Raw genomic sequence first — 27103 nt, 5'->3', positions numbered from 1 at the left:
AACTTCCCCTAGGCTGGGATTTTCTTTGCTTCCTGACAAAATTATTTTGCCTTTTGTAAAAACCCGGGGCGCCCGAGGGCACGTACAGATCTTGCTGTCACCTGTCATGTGTCACACACTAGGTGTCAGGAGCAGCAGTCATCCGAGTAGCTGCCTTGCCGGGCCCTTGCTTCGGGCTGTGTAAGATCCCTGCCTTCTGCTCCACGAGATTTACTGAGAAGCAGAAAGCACCCGAAGCTCCCAGCAAGATCTGTGCCCTACAGATGTCTGACCGAGTGTGTGGATTCCGCACGGATGTTCCTAACATTGTCGTGTCCTTTGGAAATCAAGGCTCTGAATACAGTCAGAATGAGTGAGAAAGTTTTATTCACATTCAGGGACCAGTGAGAAAATATATATATATAAATGGAGGGATAAATATCACTGCTGAGCATGGAGTCTTACAGCACACCAGATGCAGTTAAGCCTTGTAACGACATAATCACCAGTAGCCCTCCCAGTAATCTCATTTTATAGCTGGGCCGTCCAGTGACTCGCACAAGGCTTTACAGTTAGGAAGGGGCAGAGCTGGGCTCTGAGAGCCCTTCCTCTGACGCCAGAGCCTTCGCTTTCTGTCCCCCACGTAGTTTCAGTGTCAACAGAAGGTAACGGACATGGAGTAATCCAGCCGGTGCTCATTCGGTCTCTCACCGCCTCTGTTCTGTGTGGAGCTCTTTGTTTCCTCATGTTTATAGCTATCCGGAGGTGCATGCAGGGAAGAAGGGACAGATGGTGCACACGCGGCAGGCAGTTCTGCAGAACCGGTGTTAGAACACCGAGTGTCGGCTAACTCACCGTCTAGGGCGAAAGCTGCACGGCCTGGCTCCCACACAAGGCAGTTAAAGGCCGTCAGAATGGATGTTCACTGCAGCTGTGAGGAAGAAAGTACCTCAGACTGGAAATGTAACCAAACGGCAAAGAAAGGCCACTTAACCATAAATACCAAAACAAGATCTCTCTTCACTCCATGAGGATGCGTATCTATTCTTTACCAACTCACTTGAAAAGCACGGAGACTATTTACTTTGCTGTCCCAGCCTCCCTCAGGCACAACTCAGTGTGACAGACTGTCCTCAAAAGAGTGATACTTTGGGCTGGAGAGATGGCTCAGTGGTTAAGAGTTCTGACTGCTCTTCCAGAGGTCCTGAGTTCAAATCCCAGCAACCACATGGTGGCTCACAACCATCTGTAATGGGATCCGATGCCCTCTTCTGGTGTGACTGAAGACACCTACAGTGTACTCATATATAATAAATAAATAAATTTAAAAAAAAAAGTGATACTTTGACAACTATAGTCTATTGTTGTCATTTCTTACCCCAAGAAGCCGGAATTTAAAACCACACAAACCAGTTATTATAAGCTATATGCCTAGATTCGGCAAATCTATCACTATACTTATTCATTCCCAGCTATGAGACCCCTTGCTAATGCAGCTTCTCCAGGTCATGTGGTTCTGCTCTGTATTGGCTTCCTCCTCCCCCTCCTCCTCTTCCTCTTCATCATCATCACCATCATCATCCCTCCTCTCTAAGACCTCACATCCTACCTTTCCCTTTCAGATAGAGCCCAATCACAGGCTCTAGCCTTTATTTGACCAGTCAGAATGGGGAGAAGGTTCACATAGATCGCCTTACATGGATCCACCCTTCATCCTGCGCAGCCCCTCTTGAGGAAGCAGAATTAACATCAGATACAAACACCAGGGCAACCCACAACATTTCCCCCCTTTTTGCCCAATAAAAAGGCTCCTTTTTTCAGATCTAAATTGAGCACAACCATACCAATGTGCATATAACGTATGGTCTACACTCACTATCCAGTCCATCAATCATGTGAATATAATATATGGTCTACACTCACTCACTATCCAGTCCACCAATCATGTGCATATGATGTATGGTTTATACTCACTCACTAGGCCATCTTCTCTGTCTCTAGTTTCAGTCCCGTGCAGAAACACGGGAAGAGCACAGCACACTGCTCTGCTCTAATTTTGAGAAAGACAAGACCTCTATTAGAAAACATACATGCCCAGACACCTCTGAATGTTATTTCCAATCGGCAAATTGTTCTGGGTGCCTTTCTCCTTCTCTGTGAGAAGGGGCCTGAAAGTGTGTGTTTGATGAGCTTAGCACTGTTGGGAGCAAAGAGGAGAAAGCCTGGGTAAGTGGGGTGCACTCTGCTACTCCCAGGAATAACTGAGACGACTCGGTTATCTGGTTTTCATTTTCTCTGACATCAAAAATGAAAATAAAAACCGTGCCCACGGGCTGGAGAGATGGCTCAGCGGTTAAGAGCACCCGACTGCTCTTTCAGAGGTCATGAGTTCAATTCCCAGCAACCACATGGTGGCTCACAACCATCTGTAAAGAGATCCGATGCCCTCTTCTGGTGTATCTGAAGACAGCTACAGTGTACTTATATATAATAAATAAATAAATCTTAAAAAAAAAAACCGTGCCCACTCCAGCGGGTCGTGAATGTGAGCCATCCCTAGCTGTGAATGGCCCACAAGTCACTCCCTGATGTCCATCTTCCTCAGCTTATTGTCTACCGTAGTCACATGACTTGTCTGAAACCAGTGTTCTCACCTTCTAAGGTGTTGTTGTTGTTTTATTTTGGTCACTCATTGCAAGCCAGAGTTATCAAGGAAGAGAAACCTTGATTAAGAAAATGCCTCCATCAGATCGGCCCGTGGGAAAGACTGTGGGCCATTTTCTTAACTAATGACTGCCGTGGGAGGACCCAGGTCACTGTGGATGGTGATGCCCCTGGGCAGGTGGTCTCGGACTGTATTTCATTTCAAAGAGCAGGCTGGGCACGCCAGTAAGCAGGATTCCTTTTTGACTTCAGCTTCAGTTCCTGCCTCCAGGTTCCTACTTAGAGTTCCTGCCCTGACTTCCCTCAGGGACGGAGTGTATCCTGAGAACTAAAGATGAAACAGAGCCTTTCCTTCCCCAAGTTGCTTTGATCACGACATCTTGTCACAGTGGCAGAACCCTAAGAAACAAACCACATTGTTTGCTGTGTACAGAGTCACAGGAAGCAGGACATTTGAGCACATTCGAGAAACTGTGGAAAACTGGGCCTTGTCGTTGACCTCATGAGAATGAAGGGTCACTTCCCCACAGCCTCCCTTCACAGCGGAACTCCCAGCTCTCCACTCCTTCCTTCTGTGGTTGTCACAGACCACGGTGGCCATCCCCTTTATATTTTACTCCAGCCCTTGTTGTCCAATCCCTGTGTCAACGGAGAATCTCCTTTCTTCCCAGCGGTGCCTCAGTGTTTTTCCAGGAAGCTACGCGATCCCCTCAAGCTGAAGCTAGGCAGTGCCCGGTGCAGTCGTTTGTTTTCAGAGCTTGTTGCTAGAGTCAGCTAGAAAGAGTAAGGTGGCTGCCAAGGGCAGGGACTGCACGGCTTTCCCCAAACCCCCTGGGTGTACATGCAGCCTTGGTACAGCAGGTCCTAAGCTAGTCGGAAAGAATTGGAAAGTGGGTGTGGCGGGTTACTTCTTGGTAATTTGAGACAGAAAGAACAACCGATTGACTTGGAAAATTACAGAAAATGACTAAGGAACATGGCCAAAATGAAAATATCACGTACACATTTTACTTTAAAAAAAAAGTTTTAAACTTTCAAGTAGACCAGCAGTTCCTTGGGATGAGGTGGGTGGGAGGGAGAGGGGAGAGCAAGAGGCCAGCACAGAATGGGTCAGAGGAGCTCCGAGGACTACGTTGTGCCCTTGCTAGCTCACAGCTGTAAAACGGTGTCGGATCGCCCACACGGTGTCAGACGCCTCAGTGAACTTGGCTAAAAATCTGTGTCTTCAGCATTCTAGACAGGAGGAAATTTGCAGAAGAGATGCTTGTAGAAAGTAATACTCTAGAAAGACAAAGTAAAGCAGTGCAAGTCATTTTGTGTTTTTGTTGTTGCTATTATTATTATTTTTTAAAGATTTATTTATCTATTTTCATGTATGTGAGTACACTGTTGCTGTCTTCAGACACACCAGAAGAGGGCATCGGATTCCATTACAGATGGTTGTGAGCCACTATGTGGTTGCTGGGAATTGAGCTCAGGACCTCTGGAAGAGCAGTCAGTGCTCTTAACCGCTGAGCCATCTCTCCAGCCCTATTGTTATTGTTGTTGTTGTTGTTGTTATTATTTTCTCCACAAATCCCTTGTGTGGGGCTCTCTAATTGGAGCTCTCACAGTTCATAAAAGTAATCTGAACCATTTAGAAGAAATATCACGAGCCTGCGCTGCTCCTGTATAGGAAGTCCACATCTCCCCTACCGCTTTGTGTATCTCTTGTGTATTAGGATGGTTTTATTTGTTTTTTTTTTTTGTTGTTGTTGTTGTTGTTTTGTTTTTTTTTTTAAGATGTCCTAAGCGGCTGGGGTTGGGGTAGAGCAGAAGGTGTCTTGGAAGCCCATTCAAGAGTTGTAGTCCATTTGAGGAACATTTTATGGCCACAGCTCAGGTAGGGCTTCTCTGGTTGGACACAGTGCACAGGATCCCTCCCAGAAACCAGTGGAGTGCTGTCCCCTTCTCCTCCTTATCTTCCAGAAGGGAAAAGGTCAGCTCACGGCACAGCTCTGCCAGACATGGCCTGCAACCTGGGGGTCACTTTCACTCATCTTGAATTTCTACTTCATTTTACCCTTTCCTGACCTTGAGTCTCTGTTTCTTTGTAAATACTGAGGGCTTTACACCCCCCACCCCCCACCCACACTTTTTCTAGTTATTCAGAAAGTAAAGTCTGTGGTTTAGTTCACAGACTGTCCTTTAGTCAAGAGATTCTTGTGCCAGAAAAAATCAAACTACTTGAAATTTGAAAAAGCCATGTGGTTTGTCAGACTTAGTCACTATCTTTAACTTTTCCCCATTATTGACTCTTAGGTCCCAAATTTTGGCTAGAAGTGAATTATGATAATAGTTCCTGAACGCAAAGAGGTCACTTAACAGTAATTATTATCAGCAGCAAATCAAATAAAAAGCATCGAATACATTCTATGTACACTCTTGCACACACCCTTACTAGTCCTACAAATACCTGATTGCAGCTTTCCTCTTTCTCCTCTGTCTTTATTCAAACATGGGATCCCAGCTACCACAGGAACTTTACAGAGAGGATTTATAAAATACAATGTTATAGGAACGGATATAGCCATTATGAAAACTAATACGGAAATCCTCCAAAAACTTAAACTATGTGGTCCCACGTTGGGAAGTGAAATAGGGGTGTCGAGCAGATGTCTGCGTTCACAGCGTCATTCAGAACAGCAAAGAGACGACGCTGACTTTAGAGACCCTCACAGATGAACGGATAAGGGATGTGCATTGTCAAGAGACGAAAGCCAGGCACAGAAAGATGATGACTCATGGCTCACTAATATGTGAAATAGAAATCATGTAAGCCCGAGTAGATCAGTGGCTACTGGAGGCCAGGGAGAGGGCTGAGCTGGGAAGATACTGATCAAAGGACAAAACGTTTCAGAGACACGGGAGGGACACAGCATGGTGTTTACAGTTAACAATGCAACGTTTATTTTAAAATTGCTGAAGGCTTCAAATGTTAACCTGACAAAATATAATCATGTGAGGTGATATTCAATGAATACATTTATTAGACTATAATATTGCCTTACAATTATATGGTTATTTTGTATTTATAATAAAAATGAATATTATGTTATTTCAAATTAGAAAGGGGGAAGAAATTAAGTCGACAGTTTTTCTGTCTCAAGAAGACTAACTTCCAGAAAAGATTATGGTCGTTCCTACTGGTTGAATTTTTTCACTTATCTTTGTTTCTCTGCATTAATTTGTAATAGTTTCAGATTCTGATAAGAAATTTAAGATTAGAAATACTCATGAGAATCCCAAGATGCTGCTGGCACAGTTTTACAAAACATTTCTCACTGTAAGCTTCTCTGGAAAGGCTTAGAGAATAGTTCACATTTGAAGAACAGACTGCTGGAGGGGTAGCCTGGTATTACGGTGAAAGACTCAAGATAAAATCCAGAATTCAGGGACCTGGGCTGTAGAAATCATGGGGAGAGAAGGGAAGAGAAACTGGCAGAAAGGAGGTGAGAAAATGCTGGAGGCTCCCGGAAACTCACACCACTGCCTTGGCTGGACCGCTCTATGGGAAGGATTCACATCTCACCGCTTTCTGCACTAAATCCCTTACACCTGAGAACTCCAGCTAATGCTTTCAGTGAATGTTTGATGACGCGATGTGTTAAATAGTAGAGACGAGTTACATAGTAGAAAGCTGCCCACCATTGATATTGTTAGATCTGTTTCTTAGGGAAGTTATAGCATTTTCAGGATGTCCTCTAAGAATTCCAAGGTCATGGTGAACCGGCAGTAGTTGTAGCAGTTGTTGTTTTAGTGGTTACAGCAGCAATGTTTTCTATAAAAAGCTTAGAAGTTAATATATGTGAGAGGTCAACCCAGTTACTGAACAAGTTGTTTAAGTAAGAGAGACGGAAAAAATGAATCAATTCCTAAAGGTTCATAGGTGCCAAGTGGCAAAGCTTTGACGTGAACCCAGTAGCTGTAGGTCCAGTTTCCGTTCTGAACGGCTGAGCGATATTTGCATAGCGAAGACAGAGGTAAGCAAGCTTTCCCCAGTCCACATAACAAATCAATGCTAGACAGATAGGATCGTCTAGATCTGAAATTTTCCTCTCTCAAATCCTTGTTCTCAGGACCACAGATGACTATAAATTAACAAGTTAATTAACACAGTTCATTAAATGACTTAAAGGAACATCACCACTACTGATGATTTAGCCGGATAGTCCCAAGAAAGTTACATTATTGCTAAAGAAGGTAAATCATGTGTGGCCAGAAAGCAAGAATAAAGAAAGGGGTCAAGGAAAAGAGTATCTCCATGAGGAATGTGCTTCCCATGCAAACACTCAGCCCTCAATACTCACATTGGAAAAGCCCACACAATGCACACTTATAAACCCAGTGCTGGGAGAGAGATGGGGGTGCTCCCTGGAAGTCCAGCCAGTCCAGCTGAACCTGGAAACTTCAAAGAGGAACCTATCTCAAAGAATATGGTAGAGAGACATGGTAAAGAAGACAATAGTTCCAACACACGTGTGCACACGCTGAACAAGCAGACATAAGTAAGTAAAAGCTAGAGTCAGGCTTGGTGTGATATATTCTTCCTTTGGGAGGAGAAGACAGAAGAATCAGGAGTTCCAGGCCAGCTAGGGCTACAGGAGAGCCTATCCTGGACTGGGGCAGGAATGGGAGAGAATTTCCAATCACAGTCTACTAGGCACCCACATGGGTGATTAGGGGGCCTGCCCCAGTTTTGAGTAATTCCTGCCACCTGTGGCTGTTGTGCGGCAAGGCAGGCTGTGAGGCTTGTGGCTGACAAGCACCCGACCATAATTTTGAGTAAGAATCAGCCTCCAACTGTACGAATTTTAGTAATCCTAAGTGATTTCTCAGCGGGAATGTCACCTAGTCATTCACAGATGTAAAACAAAAGCAAAACAAAACAAAAATAACCCGGCAGAGGTCTTCGCCCGCTTAGAAGCTGTGTGATTCACCACCCCTTGGCTCCCAGTCCCACAGAGCCCGGCAGAGTCTCTGGCCTCTTTTCTGGTCTTCAGATAAACAGCTGTGTGTCCTTTGTCTCTCTGTCTCTCACGTTTATGAGAAAGCTGCCTCCTTCTCATTTAAGTCCCAGCCAGGTCACCTGCCCAGGAAGATTTTCCCTGACCACTCTGCATGGTCTCCCTGTCTCCCCAGGCATACTCTAACCTATAGCCTATTTTATTCTGATTTATATACGAAAGGCACCAACAAAACCAAGCCCCCAGAAGTCAGTAAACAAAGCCCCCAGAAGTCAGTAAACAAAGCAAAACAAAGTTATTAGGTTTCTGCCCCTTGCCTATAAACCCAGCAGGGCAGGTCTTACTCAGTGCTGTGTCTGTGGTGCCTAGAATAATGCATAGCACACTCAGGAGAGGAATATTTATAACACGCATGGACAGATGAATGAATCCTGTTTATGGGTGAAGGTCTGGAGCTCTGCACCTATGGGGATACTTATGCGTTTTTACCCCAGCCTACCCCTTTCTTCTGGAAACCCACACTTGTTTGTGTGCGGCATAAAGCTCATGCGGCATTCGATGGGAGAAGCACTGTACATTGTTGGCATTTTGTCGTTGTTTATTTTCGTCAGGTTCTACAGTCACATTTCATCCTGGACACCAACCAGCGGCATCTCATTCAGCTTCCTCGAAAAGTAGCAACACTCCACAACCGCCAGCCTGCTCCTCCAATTGCGTTTCAACCCACAATGCTCATCTGTCAGCACAGAGCACACCAGCTCCACTTGTCCTTGAGCTAAGGCAGAACTGTTCCTTCTTACCTTCCCCTGCCCGTATTTAGTGGTCGGCCTGCTCCTTCTTTTCCCTTCCCTTCTGTGTTTCTATTTCTGTTTTTCTTTTTTTTTAAAAAGCAGCCCATATATTTCTAGTTCAGCATGATCAGTTCTTAGAAAACCGATTTCCCAAGCTTGCATATAAAATCAAAAGCCACACTCAAACATGGACTTGAGTCTAATAATTGAGCAGCTTCCTGTGGGATGGCTACAATCGGGCCAAGGATTTCAACCTGACCTCTAGATGCCTCATTGGTGTGAACAAATCCTAGTACTATCTTAGTGGGGATGGGCGTTCCTAACAGATCAGACCCTTAGCCACCTCCCAGGACAGGTCCTACTTCAAGAATTTTCTGTGTAGATGAGGGATAAAGTGGAAAAACCAGCTACATTTCTGGATCCAGTGTGTGTGATCACAGCTGTTCTAGTCTACTTAATAGATTGGGTAGGAGGATTTTTTTTCTTTTTTTCTTTTTAGGACTTTTGTCCCCAAAGAATTAAAGAATTATACCTTAAAACTCTTATAGAAAGCTAAGCCACGGGGTTGGGGATTTAGCTCAGCGGTAGAGCATTTGCCTAGCGAGCGCAAGGCCCTGGGTTCGGTCCCCAGCTCCGAAAAAAAAAAGAAAAAAAAAAAAAAAAAAAAAAAAAAAAAGAAAGCTAAGCCACTGGGAGGATTTTTTTTTGTTTGTTTGGTTTGGTTTGGTTTTCTTTCTTTTGTTCTCTTTTTCTGTCCTAGCAAACAGTTTTTGTAAGTAAGTAGTATTCTTTTGCAGGGCACAGACAGAATTGTGTTCTTGGGCATCGTCACCTGCATCAAACTAGTGCTTACACATTTCACATCTTTTTACTTTCAGAATAGCAGAATCACTTACGTGGGAGAGGTTATCTTTGTTTTGTTTTGTTTTGTTTTTATCAGAGGTCCTTATTTCCTAAGGCCCAGGACAAGAGGGTCTCTTTCAGGGTCACGGTCTCCAGTTTTGTGGTTCCTTTAGCCTCTGCTCGATCAGAGCCATGCCCCTCACAAATCACTCTTCTAGACTTGGCCATGTCTCCCGGTGCTCACACTCAAGCCTGAGATCACCCGATAGCTCCCTGTGCTATTTACCCTGGCTGCCTCCACTGGGGTGAGCCCTCCACTCACATATAAGCATCAGGAATCAGGGGAGATGAAGTTGCTGCTGTTGGAACATCTGGCTTCAGCCTCTGCTTTATAAAGGAAATGACTTTAGAAGAAACTTCTTGATGAGGGAAGATGATGAGGCCCCAAAGGCCCAGACCTTGGCAGAGCTGCTCTGTGTGAGTCAAGGGGAAACATTTATTGGTTGTTCAGAGAGTGAGGGGGACTTATGCTTTAATAAAAGGGAAGGGAGGAGGTGGGACAAAGCATCCCTAAACAGGAAGAGCCATGACACAGCTGTACGACGCCGAGGTCCCCAAGCCTTCTCTGAAGTGTCCTGTGCTGGTACATGCTGACATTGGAGAAGATTGTGGGTGGGGTAAATTTAAAAATGTGTGTGTTAGCAACTTGATTGATACATACAAAGTACAGATGGTATTCACGTTGTAACCATCCCGGCAGGAGCCAAAAGATGCTAAAAGAAACACTTGTACCCCTGCCCTCGGCTATCAGACTATTAGGACAAATGACCCCAAGGATTCACAAACCCCCTGGGAGTCTCCTGCTGGATGAGGAAAGGACCGAGTTCTTGGTGGCAGCGAGGAGGTGACTGTATGTACTTTGGATAACTTGTCCCACCGCCTTGTGAAGCAGGCCAGGAGTTAGTGGTGGACGGGACCAGACCCTAACCAATGCTGCTCAGTTATGCAGGCTTCTTGCTCCTGATTTACATAAGAGGACCCACAGATGGTCTGGAGGCAGGGGCATGGCCACTGGATCTCTTTATTTGTGTTTCTACCAAGCCTACCCACACCAAGTAAATCTCTTTCCTCTGTTTGCAACGATGCCTTCTCTAACTGTAATCTCAAACATGGTGGCCAAGCCTAGCTTGTCAGTACTGCCAAGACCCAGGCTCTGTCCATAAAACAACCCCAGGGACAACATGACCAGGAGCCCTGGAACGGAAGGAGGCTCTGAACGTGTAACCCTACCAAAATGTTGAGAAGGCGAGAGTGTGAATAGATTGAGCCATCTTCTCCTAAATCTCAAGGGCAGTGAGTCTCTGAACTAATATCTGGACTATATCTTGGTAATCCTTGACAGTTCTTATCAATTCATACTGTGCCCCATAAGTATGTGTCAGATTTACAAATAGCATGTGTCGTTTTAAGATTTAAAACTTGAGGCTAGTGAGAAGGCTCAGAGGGTTAAGATACTTGCTGGGCAAGGCCAACTGTCTCAGCATGGTCTTCAGAATTCACACATAGTGCATAGCTAGGGGAATATTAAAAACCAAGATAAAAGGACACATTTAGGTCAGGAGTGCAGGCAGGTGTCAGAACAGCATGAGGCTCCTTCGAAGGACGAGGATCCTGTCGGTGATCCTTAGTCTCAGCACTGAGAGTCAGCTATGTTTTCCACTCTGCTGACCTAGTCCTTAGAGCACAGAGACAGAAACACCAGAGGTTCCGGGCCATCTCTTCCAGTACACATTCCATTCAGGCCAGCCTACGGGACAAACAGAGCATCTGTACTGGAGCAACCGATAGCTTATCTACTTTGTAGCTGAGGCCACGCCTAGCTCACCATCTCTGGAAATACCAGTTTACAATGGTTCATAGTAGGAAACATGGTAACAGGTATTCGGTGGTAACTTTCCCCTAAGTCCAGGACCTCCCACATGCTACACACTCTGCCTCTGAGCCACATCCCTAGCCTTTGTTATTTTGACACCGGGTCTCACTTTGTAGACAAGCTGCCCCTTAATTCACTGTCTAGCCCAGGCTGGCCTAAATCTCAGGATCCTCCAACCTCTACCTCCTGAATGCTGGAATTACAGAAGTGCCCAGATTTTTTTTTCATTAGCCATGGGAAAGTTTATTAAGCCAGGCATGGCAGCACGTCTCAAGAGGCTGAGATAGAAGACCACAAGCTTGAGACCCCCTTTCAAACAAGAAACCAAACAAAGTTAATTTGGGGGTATACGAGGTTAGAGTTTGACAGAGCAGCAGAACCAGTGCTTCATAGATGTAGATAGATGCATAGGTAGGTAGGTAGGTAGGTAGGTAGGATGATCGTTAGATGCATAGATAGATGGATAGATATAAAGAGATGATAGCTTAGATAGTTCATATAGGTGATAATAGATATAAATGATAGATATAGAGATAGATGATAGATATAGATAGGTGATAGATAGTAGATAGGTATAGATAGATGGTAGATAGGTCAATGATAGATAACTGATAGAGAAATAGATGATAGAGGGAGTAGATAGATAATAGATAGATGGATAGATAGATGGACACACACACACACACACACACACACACACACACACACACACACCAACTTACTGTAGGGACTGGTTCGAGTGATTGTGGAGGTTCATCACTGTGTTGCCTGGAGAACCAGGAAAGCTAGCTGTTGTGATTCAGTGGAGGAGAAGGAAAGAGAGATGGCACAAATCCTAGAGTCCAAGAGCAATGCCAGCTCCTGCCGGAGGACAAGAAGGGTTGGGTGTGCCAGATCAGGAGGAGGGAAACTGCCTCCCCTCACACTTTCATTCTGCACGAGGGCCCTTCCACACTGTGTGAGTCTCACCCACACTGCTAAGGGTGATCTTCACTGTCTTCTGGGTCACAAGTTACTCTCTCCTAAAACACCCTCACAGACATATCCAGAAGTAATGTCACATCTGCTGTGTATTCCTCACACACAGTCCAGTTGACATATAAAATTATTCATCACATAAATTCTTTATTTTTATTATTACAATAGTAACTATAATAATAATATTTGTGATTATTATTATGTGTTTAGTTGTTTTGCCTGCATGTAAGTTTGTGTACCACATGTATGTCAGGTGCCCATGGATCCCCTGAAACTGGAGATGGTTATGAACTACAATATAGAAACGGGGAAGCTACATCCACTGGAAGAGCAGTCAGTGCTCATAACTGCTGAGCCATCTCTGCAGCACCACACGGTCTTTAGTGTTCAGTTATGCTGGCCTGGATTTGAATGGTTTATCTTCGTGGTTTACTCTTCTGTCGATTGTATTTCCCGTAGCTAGTAGTTCGATCTAGCAGCTTGATTTGATTCTGGTCGGATATTTCAGGGGAAAGCCTACTGTACGGTGCCGTGTACTTTCAATGAACGCGTCCCTGGAGCATGAACTTGGCAGCCCCACTCGCATTGCCTGCCCTCCATGGTAAAGCACCTGTCGGCCTTGTACATGGCTCAGTGTCAACCGCAGTGGAGTTCCACTCACTCACAGATGCAGTTCTACACTTCCTAGCTGGCCTTCATCTCTGAAGGCATTCTCTTTCCAACTGTTTGGTTATCTTGACATGTAGCTATGAGGCTCCGTTAAGTCGTGGCCCCCTGAGTGGGGTCTCACTTAGGTAGTCAGCACCTCAGGGAGGGCACAGAGTGGTCAGCTGACAATGGTAAGCAGCTAGGATTGGCTCACCTGGCCATGGGCATTCCCCGACCCTATCTGGAGAAAGCAAGCTTTGTGACGAGAAGCAAGAGAAGTGGGGTGCAAAGGTATTTGCCTTTTCTCAAAGAGAATTTTTGTTTTGCTGAGATTCGCCAAGCAAAGACTCCGTCATCCCTTTTGCACCCCTTTTCCCAGATCCCTTTTGTGCCACGACAGCCTGTCTCCTTCTGCAGGAGCAGGTGCTTCAGGGAAGGGTGAGGTTACCTCAGGCCTGTTTAGCCATCACCTTTGTTCCGTGTCCTGAGGGCCTCTGAGTGAGAACTCTAGAAGCTTTCAAGGGGCAGCCTTTTCCTGTTTGAAAGGTTCCTGGGCAGACACAGAGATAGCAGGCCCAGCGACAGTGACAGTCTGGGACTCTTCCCTCTTCCTCTTATGGGAGAGACAAGCTGTGGTTTGAAGCTGTGTCTGTTAGCCCCAAGTACTGGTTTTACTTTATAGATAAACTGCCGTTCCTCAGATCCTTCCCTGGTAATCGTTACCACCGAGCACTTCTGGAAGTTGATAGGAGGGAGCGTTAAGTTCCGAGGAGAGGCTGGAGTATACAGCCACATGTCCTCCTTGCCCACGTGTGTCCGAACAAGATCACTTCGTCTTCTCTTCCTCACATGCAGACTACAGTACCCAGCCTTCACTGCAGTCCAGAGAAATGGAGGCTGCCTCCGTGGGACAGAAACAGAGGAATAAACTCCTCAAGGTCTGTCCCACAGGAACCTCCCATGTGCATTCTCTCCTCTGTGTTCTTGATTCCGTGTTCTGGCTAGGCTGAGAGCTGGCAGTCTCCATCAGCCGGGTATCTGTGTTCTGACCTGCCTACCTGCGTAGAAGTAACTGTTCGCGAGTAAGGACAGAGATACGTTCCACGTGTAGCAGATGTACATGGCAAGTACAGTTCTCTTTAAGAGTCATTCCACACTTCTTTTAGCTAAGTAGCTACAACCATCCAAACTCCCCCCCCCCAGTACCCCTCTCTTGCCAATAAACAACAGGACGTCTTAACCCAGGAGATCTGTCTCCCCTGGCCTTCTGAGAAGCAGAAGCCCCAAATTACTTCCAGCTGAAAAACGGAAAACAAACGGAACAAAACAGAAAGTCATTCGTGGAGGGCAGAGTGGGCCTTGCTTTAAAGATGTTTGACCCTTAGTCAGTGGAGCCTTTAAACTCATGCCGTGTTAACGCAACACACAGATACAGTTGAGGGTCTTGCTGTTGATATGGATGTTTGCCCTGGGTCATCTAGATGTACTCGAACGCATCACAAAGAAAACTGAGAAAGGGAAGCAGAAGGCAGGTCACAGAGATGTGATAGGAAATTTCAACTCAGAATCCCTGACTTGGGAGGGACCCTGAACCGGGGACACAGGCAGTCTCCAGAGGCCAGAAAAGACCAAGCCCAGGGAATCTCCCTAGAGCCTAAACGGAAGGCAGTCAGCTGATGGCTTAGTTTAACTCAGTGAGCCTCACGTCAGGGTTTTTGACCCACAGCACAGTAGAGACAACGACAAGCCTTACTGGCTGATTCCAGATGTCTGGAGGTCAGAATCACGTTGCCAGGCACATCTCAGGGAGTTTCTTGGTTCCTCCTCAACACTCTGGCAAGAGCTCACATGGCAGCCGATGTGAGCTCCAGAGGAACTAACTCATCCCCCATGTCTCGGGAGGACAATGCTGTTCAACCCTGGTGTTCGCCTCGTCCGCCTCGTGCTAGACTAGCCGCTAATGCTGTGGTCAGGCCCTTGGGCAAGCGATGCAATTAAGATTTTGTTTCCTTCTAAATCATCCCCCTCCTCTACTGTTGAAATGTGGCTAGCTGCTGCACCTCCCAATTAGAGTGTCATCCTTCTAATTCACACCGAGCAAAACAGTTGGAAAATAAAGCCACATGGCGTGGGGAGTGGGGGTTGGAGGAGGCGGGGATGGGAGAAAGCCAACAGTTAGGAACTCATGCTGGAGGGAAGACCCCCTAGGTGCAACTCTCCCCCATCTTGCCCATGTGCTGTGCCTTTCATTCACCTTCCCTACCCTTCTCAGAAAGTGGGGAGGACACTCTCTGTGTGCTGTGTGGAGGTGGTAAGAACGAATAAATAGCAGTAATGTTGGAGTCTAAGGTCTCCTTCTCTCAAAGATTCACAGAAGGGCTTAGGCCTCTGATGAGTTCATAAGTCATCTATGAGCAGAGAGCCAGATGTCTCTGTCTGTGTACTCCTTATTCTCAAAATAATTAATAGCATTTCCTTGCTGTGGTTGTGACACAGTGGGAAAGGTGAAATGCCTGTGTCTTTCTATAATTGTTGAGGTCTCTTCCCTTCTCGTGCACAGGAATCCTGTAGCAGAGATTGGCTTTATGCCGAGTTGGGGACCAAGAAATATTTAAATATAGATGATAAAAGAGTTGGAGACCAAGAAATATTTAAATATAGATGATAAAAGAGTTGGGGACCAAGAAATATTTAAATATAGATGATAAAATTCTTACTGTAACAAGAAATAAGAAAATCTTTATAGAAATTACTCTGAAGGGAACACATATTCTTGTTTATTTTTAAAGTCACGTATTTATTGGAGTTTACCTTCACAATCATTTTTCATTTGATTCTTTTAGCTACTTCTCAGAGCCTGTTACTTGAACATTTCTCCCACACAGTTCATTGAGTCAGTGGGCAAAAAAGAAGATAGGATTTTATATCAAAATAAATATGTAAATAGAAACAAAGCAAAAACTAGCTAATGTTAAAAAAAATTCACAGATTCTCTGTGGAAATGTATACTAGCCAGAGCCCTAGAAATCTAAATGTATTTGTTACATGAAACTGGAAAGTGCTACTATGTCTCACTATTCCCGTCCATGAAACTGTGTAACGAGTGCCTTGGTGATACATCCGTCAGACAGAAAGGGGAACATGGATTGTGACGACACCGCTGCGTCACAGATCTTCCAGAGACAGTCAGGGCAAAGCACAGCAGATCCCAGAGGGATGTAAGATTCCACAGGCCTGCTGAGGAGAGAACAATTCGTAAGTGACTTTGCTATATCCTTTAACGTTGGCCAGAGCAACTGCTGGTCATGAGCTGACTAGGTCAATGTGATTTTCCTGCTTAAAGAAAAATTTCCAGGGGCTGAACGTGTCGGTTCCCAGAAGACAGGAGTAGCTTGCCTCTGTGAGACAAACAGCGGACTTCCATGTGGCCATTGTGTGCTCCAAGTGTCTGCTCTTCAGTAAGCGAGTCGCTTTTCTCTGCTCTGCCCCTCTGGGGCTCTAGATGCCTCTGAAAGAATGCTTTAAAATAGGCACCTCCTGGCCTTTTAAACCTGATATCTCAACAGTAAGAGAAAACACAACACACGTCACAAACTGAAATAGGCTGAAAATGGCATGTGGAATAAACCTTCCATAACATGATTTAATAAAATAGATCTTAATAACCTTACTCAGTATCATGTGACACCTAAAACAAAGCAATAAAAACTTTTACACGAAATATTTATACAGCTCATCCCTGCCCCCACCAAAAGAAAAGAAATCTGGTGGCTCCAGAAAACACTGCAGCTACTTTAGAACTAATCACACTTTGTAATGACCCAGAGCGTCCCGGTTCTGACCTGCTCCTCTCTTGATCATCTTTACTGGCAGGATTAAGACAGACAGAAGGACCTGTGGCTTCCCCCAAACCAACATTTTTAGTCATGTAGGGCATCACACCATAGTAGGGTTTGAGATATGTGAGGAAGGACTTTTCTTCTGTGGGATGAGAGAGTGTCCATGCCTAAAACCCTCGGCCAGTTTTAGAAAGAAGTACATACCTGGCTGAGGGCATGGCAGCCCTCACAGATGTGTTCGGCCCTCCTGATCCGTCTCTTTGGAAAGTCCATCTGAAGACAACTGTGATTGGTCACGGACCTGATGTATTAATCAGCTTTGCGCTACTCTAATGAGGGTACCAATCCCAGAAGGAGTCTGTTTGGTCTGGGTGTGGGGAGACGGCCCAGCCGTTAGGAGCACTTGCTGCTTTCCAGACATTGTTCAGTTGTCAGCACCCACTTCCAGGGGGCCCAGAACTGCTGGTGAGTTGAGGGGCAAAGGATCTGACGCCCTCTTCTGGCCTCTGCAGGCATCAGCACACATACACACAAATAAAAAAACAACAAAAAATCTTAAAAAACGGTGACGTCGGGCTGGAGAGATGGCTCAGCGGTTAAGAGCACTGACTGCTCTTCCAGAGGTCCTGAGTTCAAGTCCCAGCAACCACATGGTGGCTCACAACCATCTGTAATGGGATCTGATGCCCTCTTCTGATGTGTCTGAAGACAGCTACAGTGTACTTATATATAATAAATAAATAAATTTTTAAAAAAATGGTGACGTCACAGCTCAGTTCAAGTTCCAATGGGGTAAGAGCTGCTTCCCCAACCCTCAGCCGCCGTTCATGGCACAGGAGAATACCAGTGAAAGGCGTGCATACTAGGACCAAGAGGTTACACCTCTAACCGCAAGGAGAGAAGGCACTGGGTAAGGTCACACCCTCACTGGACCCCAGCTAGGGAAGGAACAGGGACACTGTACTTGGATGGCACAGGTCACGTCCTTTGAGAATAAGCTGAAGTGCTTGTCTGCAACAGGAGAGGAGTAGGTGCTTCGTCCACTGCAGCTGGGTCACAGCACTCGTGGCTTCAGTGCCCCACACTCCAGTTCTTTAAGATGCTGGATCATGAAACAGGGAACCAACGTGATGACGCTGTACGTCTGCTACACGCTAGGCACTGTTCTAGGCACTGAAGGAGATCCTTCAGTGTGTGTGTCTGGTGATGATGACACAGGAATTATGAGATAGTAAAGTTATGTATTATGTTCAGAGGTATATATATATATATATATAATATATATATATATATATATATATATATATATAGAGAGAGAGAGAGAGAGAGAGAGAGAGAGTGTGCATACAGGGAGTGTCACTGACCAGATAACCTCTGAGCAGACACTTGGAGGAGTTAGCTGTGTGCATCAGCTGTGAAAGGAAGCCAGCACAAGGTCCCTCACTTGGAACGTGACTGACCCACGTCTAAGGAACAAGAATGTGGTCCGTGTTTGGACAAGAAGCCAAAACCATCAATCACTGTAGGTCCGATCTCCTGGGCCTCATAGGCCACTGGGAGCATTCTGTATTTTCTCTCTAAATACGATGACTATGTATTGGGGGACTCCTGTGGGGTTTTGAGGCGAGGGGTGGCCTGATGCAGCTTGGGTATTAATAGGCTCACTCAGCAGCCATGTGGAGAGCAGCCTCGGAGTGACCCAGGTGTGAGATTAACGAGGCGCTGAGAAGTGACTGCCTCTCTCTGTGTACTCTCCGCAGCCCACGCTCTGCCTTCTCTTCACCCAGCTAGGGACAGCTCAGGTGCCACAGTCCAGTGTCCATTTGATACCCTGCCTTATGGACCACAGCTTCAATGAACCAAGAAACAAATGTTTCTGGTAAAAAAAAATTATATATATATATATATATATATATATATATATATATATATATATATATATATATATATATCACTGTTCTTTTGATGGAAGGTAGCTTAGCAGAGCCTGCCCAGGTTTGATGTTGGTTGTAGAAATGTCTGAGCTTCTGTGGTCTCTGAAATCTTACCTTAGGCTGCCACTCTCTGCCAAGGGGACAGCAGAGAGCTACACAATGTTCCCAAATGGAATAGAGTTCCCTCAACGTAAGTGTTAGTCACCACACAGTTTTGAGATATGTTTAAGTACAGAGGAAAGAGGACAAAGAATTCTTGGGTCCTGGAGAGAGGGCTCAGGGCTTAGCACTCGTGTCTATTGCCGAGGACTGGTGTTCCGTTCTCAGCACTCCTGTGGTGACTCACAGCCACCACAGCTCCAGTTCCAGGGAATCCCATGCCCTCTTCTGAACGCCACAGGTACCCAGTGCATATATATATGTCTGTGAAATGTCATATATGTGTGTATGTATGTATGTATGTATGTATGTATGTATACAGGTAAAAACACTCATTTACATAAAATAAAAAATTTTAAAACAGAAAAACAAAACAAAACCAAACCAATTCCTGGAGACCCAGAAAACCATGAGCATAAGGCACGATATACCAAGCAGACGGCTTAGGAAATGCCCTTGGGCAAGCAGACATTCATGTTACAGTGATCACTCTTGCTTTTCTCATTTAAATTTGGTGTAGTACAAGAAGTCAGTGTTTGAAACCTGTAGGACTGCTGTTTCCCCAGTGTTTTGAATGTTAGAAACTTTAATGTTTCTCTGAAGTATCTGTGTTGGCATCAGTATTTTCAACTTCAAGCTTTACTGTGACTATGATCGGCATGAATGGGATGCTCTTTATCCTCTAAAAGTATAAGTCACTGATAAAGATAAAATTTATATAGTGAAGCTCTTGGGTTTGTGGGCTAAGCGTAATAGGCCTCCATCCTTCCTTCAGAGAAGCCATAGCATCATTGTAAATTAAAACCCAGAATCCAGTGGTGCCCAGACTCCTGAGAGCCACATGGTGAACACAGCCAGGGACTCTGGGGGTAGGGTGGGGTGGGGATAGGGGGTAGTCAGAACTGTCTAAGGGGTGGGGTGGGGAAAGGGGGTAGTCAGAACTGTCTAAGGGGTGGGGTGGGGATAGGGGGTAGTCAGAACTGTCTAAGGGGTGAGGGTAGGGGGAAGGGGGTAGTCAGAACTGTCTAAGGGGTGAGGGTAGGGGGAAGGGGGTAGTCAGAACTGTCTAAGGGGTGGGGGTAGGGGGAAGGGGGTAGTCAGAACTGTCTAAGGGGTGGGGGTAGGGGGAAGGGGGTAGTCAGAACTGTCTAAGGGGTGAGGGTAGGGGGAAGGGGGTAGTCAGAACTGTCTAAGAATAAGGAGCTGCCTCCCAGCTGGGTCCTAGTCATCAGCAGATCCCGAGTCAGGGAAAGAGAGGCCAGCAGGGCCTGAGGACCACACTGCTGCTGCCTTTGCTGACCTTCAGGTTCAGATGCATGTGATAAAGTGCACTGCAGGTCCTTTATTCCTCTTCCTTGTAAGTCAGACACTTTCCCTAGACAGCTCAGTTTACTGATAGAATCGGAACAGGACCTGGGAACTTTTGTAGTCTGCATTATCTATCAAGGATACAAATAAAGAAGTGGCTACTACATTTTCATCAGGATGGAGACAAGTTGAGAGGAAGGGTCGGGATTAGTGATTAAGAAACCGGGCTGCATTGAGGTCGAATGCCCATGTGCCTAGCTGCCAATGAAGGGCCGTGTTTCGTTCATCTTCACCTTTGCTAAACAGAGGAGGGTGATACAACGCCAATCCAAACACGCCCATCCATTCTCTGCTGAGTAACAAGTCAGCGATAGAGCACTTGCCTAGCATGCAAAAGGCCTTGGGTTCAGTCTTATCACTTAAAAAAAAGCCCAGTATAGTGGTTTGCACCCAGCACTCTGGAAGCTGATGGAAGAGTATTGCCACAAGTTCGAGGCCAGCCTGGGCTACATGGTGATTTCTTGGCTGGCTAGGGCTGCCTAATGAGATTCTATCAAATAAAACAAATGACAGCACTGATTTAAAACAAATCCTTGGTGTGCTTATGTGACAGTAACGAGGGCAAAGACCACATCTTCTTGTGGCAGCCAAAGGTATGCATATTATTGTATAACTAACTCAGCCAATAGCTGAAGGGGGTCCAAGCTCCTCAAGCAATGGCTGTCAGCAAAGGGCTTTGCTTCTAGGTTGTCCAATTGCTATACAAAGTGCGCTTCCTAAATTAACCTCACCCAACTTGCCGTGACACCAAGCATTGCTCCTTCTGGTAAGCTTCTTAAACTGCCTCTTGAAATAGGATGCTCTGTGCTTCTTTGAAAGCCGGCGTGACTAACTTAGCAGACACACTTCTCGGGAAGCGAGGGCGGGAATGACCAATGTGCTTTAGGGGTGCAGAATTGCTCTGGGACCTTCGCTGAACACATTATAGCTGACCCATGTATTTTGACAGGGCAGATTTACTCTGCCTTAAAATGGCAGAGAGTCCACATCACGCCCAGAGCCATAGGAAGTGTCAAGGCCGGCCTTCTTATATAGTAGCGGGCCTAGATTGGCCATCCTCCCCGAGTCCGATGGCTGGCATTGTTTCCTGCCCAACTCCTGCACCGTGTTGTGGTGGTTCAGTGAACGGCTGTGTTGGGTTCAGAATAAGGACAGTCTGAGACCACGCCTCAGAGGTACAATGTTGAACTCTATCGTCTGCAAATAGAATATTTCTTTTTTTTTTTTTTTTTGGTTCTTTTTTTTTCTGGAGCTGGGGACCGAACCCAGGGCCTTGCGCTTCCTAGGCAAGCGCTCTACCACTGAGCTAAATCCCCAACCAATAGAATATTTCTAAGTGACTACATGCCATATAGATTTGAATTTTCGATTCCTCATTTTCTTTTCTTTCTTTCATTTTCCCTCAGTGCTAAGAATAGAATTGAAGGCCAATAGAGCTGATATGCTGGGAGAGGGAGGAGTGGGGGGAGGCTAATACCTAGAGGGGGTATCCCTCTCCTCAAAGGAGAAGGGGAGGGAGGAATGGGGAGATCCTTGGAAGAGAGGAAGAGCTGATATTGGGATTTAAAGTGAATAAATAAATAACTAAAGGCCAAGAATAGAGTCCAGTTCTGCCTTCTAGGCACTGAGCTGCACTCCCAGCCTAGCGAACAAGGGCTCCTCTGTTGCTGATGCTAGAATAAAGAAAGAGATGCAGTGGCCTCTTCTTTACTCTCCCATCTGCTGCTGCTGACAATGTTTTAAGGAAACCCTGGATCCTTAAGCCTGATCCAGAGACTTTTACTTAGAGAGGAGACAGTCCTGGTTCAACTTAAGATTTCTGGACTTTGTGATGGCGCAGAACACAATGCCCATTCAGTAGAAACTGTTTACATTTTGAACTCTGCTCTTGCCCTGGGCCAGCGATACTGTTCTTTTGCAAGCTCCAGCTCATGGCTAGCCACAGTCACGAGAGGAAACAACTGACCCTCTGCATATAGCATGTTGCTGAACTCGCACGTTCAGTATGTTAGGGGTCTTCAGTGCCTTCTTACTGATGGGGCTCTAATTTAGGATGTATGTATCAGGACATAGCTCCACTAAGGAGGGCCCATATGTGCATCAGTAAATGCGACTTACGGAGTGATTAGGCGAAGTTTAGTTGACAGCATGCTGCCTTTGCCCACAGCCGCAGTTATACTGAGGTGTGGCTGCCTCTGATCCCTGTGGCCTTCCAGACCCACAGCGCCTTGCAAACCTCACTCTGGGTTCATAGCCAGGGGAGAGGAGAAGGGTGACTGGGGAAGGAGGAAAAGTAACGGGATGCAACACAGGACATTTCCTTGCTACTCTCATTGAGTACGAACAGGAACGTTAACCCACGCAGCAAAGGTTGGCTTTATGCACACGCGACACTGGAGAATCGGGCTGCCTGAACACTAAGGTGGCTTGGAGGGGCAGGGTGCTGCAGCTGCAGGCTAGTTACCTGACACCTTAGACCCTCAGATTTCTTTTTCACCCGAGAAGCAAGCATAAAATAACACACACCGAGGACTGTGAAAGATTCAGCCAGAGGAGGAGGCTTACCACTTGGAGAGTTCAGCAGTTTCCTACTGAGCTAGACACGGTTTACCTCAGGATGACCCGGAAGTGCTCCCTGCTGTTCACTCAAATGCTGATAGCAAACGTCCACACAAACACTGATGTTTACAGTGGCTTTATTCACAATTGCCCAGACGTGGAAGCAGCCAGGACCCTTCAGTAACTGATGGAACAAACCATTGTACGTCCATACGGTAGACTGTTAATTTGGCAACAAAAGAAACGAACTGGCAAGCAATGGGAAGACCCGGAGGGTATTGACTGCACATTGATTGGTACAAAAAACCACCCTGAAAGGGCTACCCTCCGTGACCCCCAACTGCACGACTCTTCGCTGACATTTATTTCATTGCTGTGACAATACCAGACACCAGGGCGAAAGGTTGGGGAGTGGGTTCCTTGGATCCCAACTTCAGAAGATTCGACCCATGGCTGGTTGTCCTCATTGCTTGAGTCTGAGGCGAGGCCGAAGCATTGTGCGGCGTGAGCACGGGGCAGAGGTTGCTCACTTCATGGCAAACAGGAGGAGGCATAAGACGCATCCCTCATACACACGCCCCTTATTTCCTCCCTGTCAGTGCACTGAGTCATGAAGTCAGAGCTCCGAGAGCACAGTCACTTCCCCTGAACTCCCTATTTCTGGTCTCTGCTGTGTGAAAAGTGAGGCTCTCAACGCATAAACCTACCTCCCGGGGGGACGCCTTACGCTCAGAACTGTGGCAGTGGCATTCTGGAAAAAGCAAAACAATCAGAATAGTAAAAAGGCTAATGTTTGCCCAGTGTTCAGGAAGGGGGACAGAGGGTGCCTGGGTGAAACCCTGGCTACTTAGAGCAGGGAAGCCGTTATGTGTAACACTGTAATAGAGACACAGCATGGTCTGTGTCCGGACCTACAGTGCACAGCACAGAGAACAAGCCTTTATGTAACCTGCGGATATTATTAAATAAGTCTGAAAGATTAAATGGGCTAAGCACGGATAGGGCAGACCTAACTCCCTAGCACACAGTGGGCAGCAGGGAGCTATGAGCGTAGTTTCTATTTGTGTTACTAAAAACATGGTACCACTGCCAAGTGGGAGCTAGTCACCCTCTACAGCCATAGGTGCGCTCAGAAGGGTATGGTGTTCTCTCGCCGGCTCCCTATCTTAGACCAAATTAAGGATAATCCGTGGCCAAAACCAAGGGTAGCAAACTGTCTTGTGCAGGAATTTTGGATTTGTAGGCACCGTGATTTGTAGCTGGTGTGAAGTCCGGGTCTCGACTCAGTTAGTCTGCGTGCACTTGCAATAGACTGCATCTTGAGTTGATTTTTCCCAGATCCAGTATTGTTATGTAAAACGCTCACTTTAATCAAGAAAGGCTCCGAGGAAGTGCAGTGCAGTACCGTGTTTGTTCCGTTTGAAGTTTCTCCTCTTTTGTTTCAGAGGGCCTTTGTGAATGTTGCCTGGTTTTGTTTTGTTTTTATTTTTGTTTTGGCACGGCTTAAATTATGGTGAGAAGCAAAGGCAGGTACTCTGAATTTGAATGAAATGCTAAATTATGTGAGAGTTCTAAAGCCTTAAAATGGTACACAGAAAACATCGCCAGCACCTAATGTATGGGAAGGATTATATAGTACATAAAACAAACAAACAACAACAACAAAAAAAAAAAAACAAAAACAAAAAAACCACCCTATTTTATGACTGGAACCCCTTCCAGGCCAGAGTTTCCTTCCTCCTGAGATGCTAAGAAACCTTCCAAGTGGCCCCATCCAACAAAACCTCGCATCCAGTGCAGCAATGTAGAAGTTGTCAAGAGCCTAGGATAAACAGACTTTGATGTTACAGCGCACTAAATATACACGTAAAGTAATATAAATGTTACCTTCTCTACCTTCTTGGTTGGCAGCTCCTCCTAGCCCATTTCAGAAACACAGGGTTATAAGCAATCAGAAAAGGTTGGGACAGAAACTTCCTCTTTCTTCTATGATATGTACACTGTCTGTGTGTGGATGTATGCGTGTACATAGGTCAGGGGACAGACGCCCTGTAGGAGTTGGCTTGGTCCTAGCAACATGGGGGACCTAGGTATTGAACTCAGATCACCTGACTGGGTGGCAGGTGCCTTTACCTGGCTAAGAGCCTCCTTTACACATTCGCTTCTGGACGTTCGCACTCATCCACATCGTACATGCCTCTGGAAACTAATGCCTGCTTCACTTTCTTTCCTTTCCTTTCCTTTTCTCTTCTTCCTTCCTTCCTTCCTTCCTTCCTTCCTTCCTTCCTTCCTTTCTTCCTTCCTTCCTTCCTTTCTTCTTTCTTTCTTTCTTTCTTTCTTTCTTTCTTTCTTTCTTTCTTTCTTTGTCTGACCTCTGTCACTATTCTGAGTTGAGTTTTCTGGTTCATCCACTGTGTGATAGACAAAGATCCCAAAGCCAAGACACCCTCAGTGATCCAGGTGCCAGCAGACAGGCTCACCTCACGAGATGGCCTGGGTCTGGGGTCCTCAGATGTTAAGGACTCATTGGCCTGAGGAGGGTGTGTCGCTGAGCAGTGTAGGGGACAAGATGAGCTTAGAGTGGCCCTGGCAAAGTAGAGAAGGTGTTAGAATCCGGGAACAGACTGGTTCAGGCCAGCCAGAACCTTACCTTTCTCCAGATGCTATTATCCCAGGAGAGGAGCTGACTGGAGCCTGAGGATATCACTGTCCGACAAAACCCAGATTGAGGGGCGAGGCAGCGAAGGGCAAGCGAGGGCAGCAGAATTGGTTGTCATAGCCTGGTGTCCTGAGGAAGTTTCTCCACGGCCTGCTAAGTCCATGTTGGGGCGGTGCCAGCCATGAAGTACAAGCCAGGCTTCAGTCCCGGCTGTAGACATGTTGTTTTCCCATAACTACTCATTTAAACAGGATCCAGTTCCTTGGCCTGAGCAAATTGTTTCCGCTGAGGATGCAGACTCCACCAAGGGGCCAGGCCAGGCCAGGCCTCCGAGTAGCTGACCTGACCTCCCATTCCAAAGTGAATAGTATTGGGGAAGAGTGAAGACTAGACTGTTGTCCCAGAACTACAGAGGGGTCAAATGGACCCATCGTGACCATAATGTAACTGGTTTGGGAGAATCTAAGCACTCCTCTGTGTCCTTCCTCATCAGGAGTCCCAGAATCCTGTGGAGGTAGCAGGGTAAACTCTGATATCTCCAATGGAACAGGCTCAACTTCAGCATCCAAGTGGCCATAGACTCTCCCACAGGAATCAGACCCTTAGGTACCTTGCAAAGAGCTGGCACCAGGAGGCTCAGCAGCCCTCGCCTGCCAGCCACGAACTCGTGGTGCCCCGGGGTCTCTGGGCCTCAAGTATCAACTCCAGAGCTTTATCCTAAAAGATAACTCTTTTCAATATTTTGTTTCTGATCCCCCTGTGTGCGTGCGTGCACACACACACACACACACACACACACACACACACACACACACACGCACACCCTTGCACATGTTGATAACTCAGAAGAGAGCTTATGTAGCCGTACTCAACACCTCTAGTCATCTCTAGTCAGTCTCTCTTCCTCCCTTCCTCCCTTCCTCCCTTGTTCTTTTGTCTCTCCGTAGCCTGGAGCTCACCAACTAGGCACCATGGCTGGCTGGCCATGGAACCCCAGAGTTATCTCCCTAGTGGCGGGACTACAAGCCTGCCCCATCACACAGCATTTTTTAAAATGAGGTTTGAGGATCGAACCCACACTCTTGCCCTTATGAAGCAGGCACTTTACCAACCACACTCTCTCCGGTCCAGCACTGCCAGTTTTCCCTCACTTGTTCTCAGTGATGGATTTCTAGTCAGGCCATTTTTATAACGTGAAATGCTAGGGCCAACTGGTTATTGTTGGAAATTCGACACGAGGAGGACATGACAAAGGGGACCCAGAACAAAATGTTAGCCTCCCTTCGGCCCGTCAGGCAATCCTGATCCTACAAGAAAGGACGTGTTTGTGGGTGGGAAGTGAGGAGGAATATTAGCGGTGAGGAATGTGGAGGAAGATCTGCTAGGAGGGAGTTTGTGCAGAGGCTGGGATGGGATGAGGACCAGAAGCCACCCGCTGATAGCACCGTTCCCGCATCTGGCAGGGAGCAGCCTCCCGGCCCCTCGGGAACGGAACAGAAGAGCAGATACCGAGGGGAGCGATACTACACAGTGCCCCAAAATGCAGTGGGACCCAGAAACCAACGTGAGAGAGAGGTGGCCTGACTTCTGAGCAGCCTCACTGCCCCACAGGGTCACAGGGCCCACCATGTAAGGTGCCTTCCAGTTCTGATGCTGTGATCGAGAGATGGCACCAGCAAGGATCGGCAACAAGAAGGAACAATTAGCCAATTCATTATGTTGACATTTCTGGCCACAAGGCCA

The 27103-nt window shown here is 46.4% G+C and overlaps 1 protein-coding gene across 4 annotated transcripts in view; it reads left to right on the top strand.

Annotated features, from left to right (window-relative positions):
- The window catches only part of Cradd (CARD and death domain containing adaptor protein), a 191737-nt gene that overhangs the window by 140570 nt on the left and 24064 nt on the right, over positions 1–27103 (top strand). The window contains exon 5 of one of the 4 annotated variants that reach the window (XM_087557202.1): positions 8261–9120. Within the exon in view, the coding sequence (XP_087413328.1) occupies positions 8261–8469 (209 nt within the window). The 3' untranslated portion in view covers positions 8470–9120. 4 annotated transcript variants of the gene reach the window in all.

Source organism: Rattus norvegicus, chromosome 7 (genome assembly GCF_021556685.1).
Source record: "Rattus norvegicus strain SHRSP/BbbUtx chromosome 7, alternate assembly SHRSP_T2T, whole genome shotgun sequence".
In the NCBI taxonomy this organism is placed as follows: Eukaryota; Metazoa; Chordata; class Mammalia; order Rodentia; family Muridae; genus Rattus; species Rattus norvegicus.
This window is presented reverse-complemented; position numbering and strand designations above follow the sequence as displayed.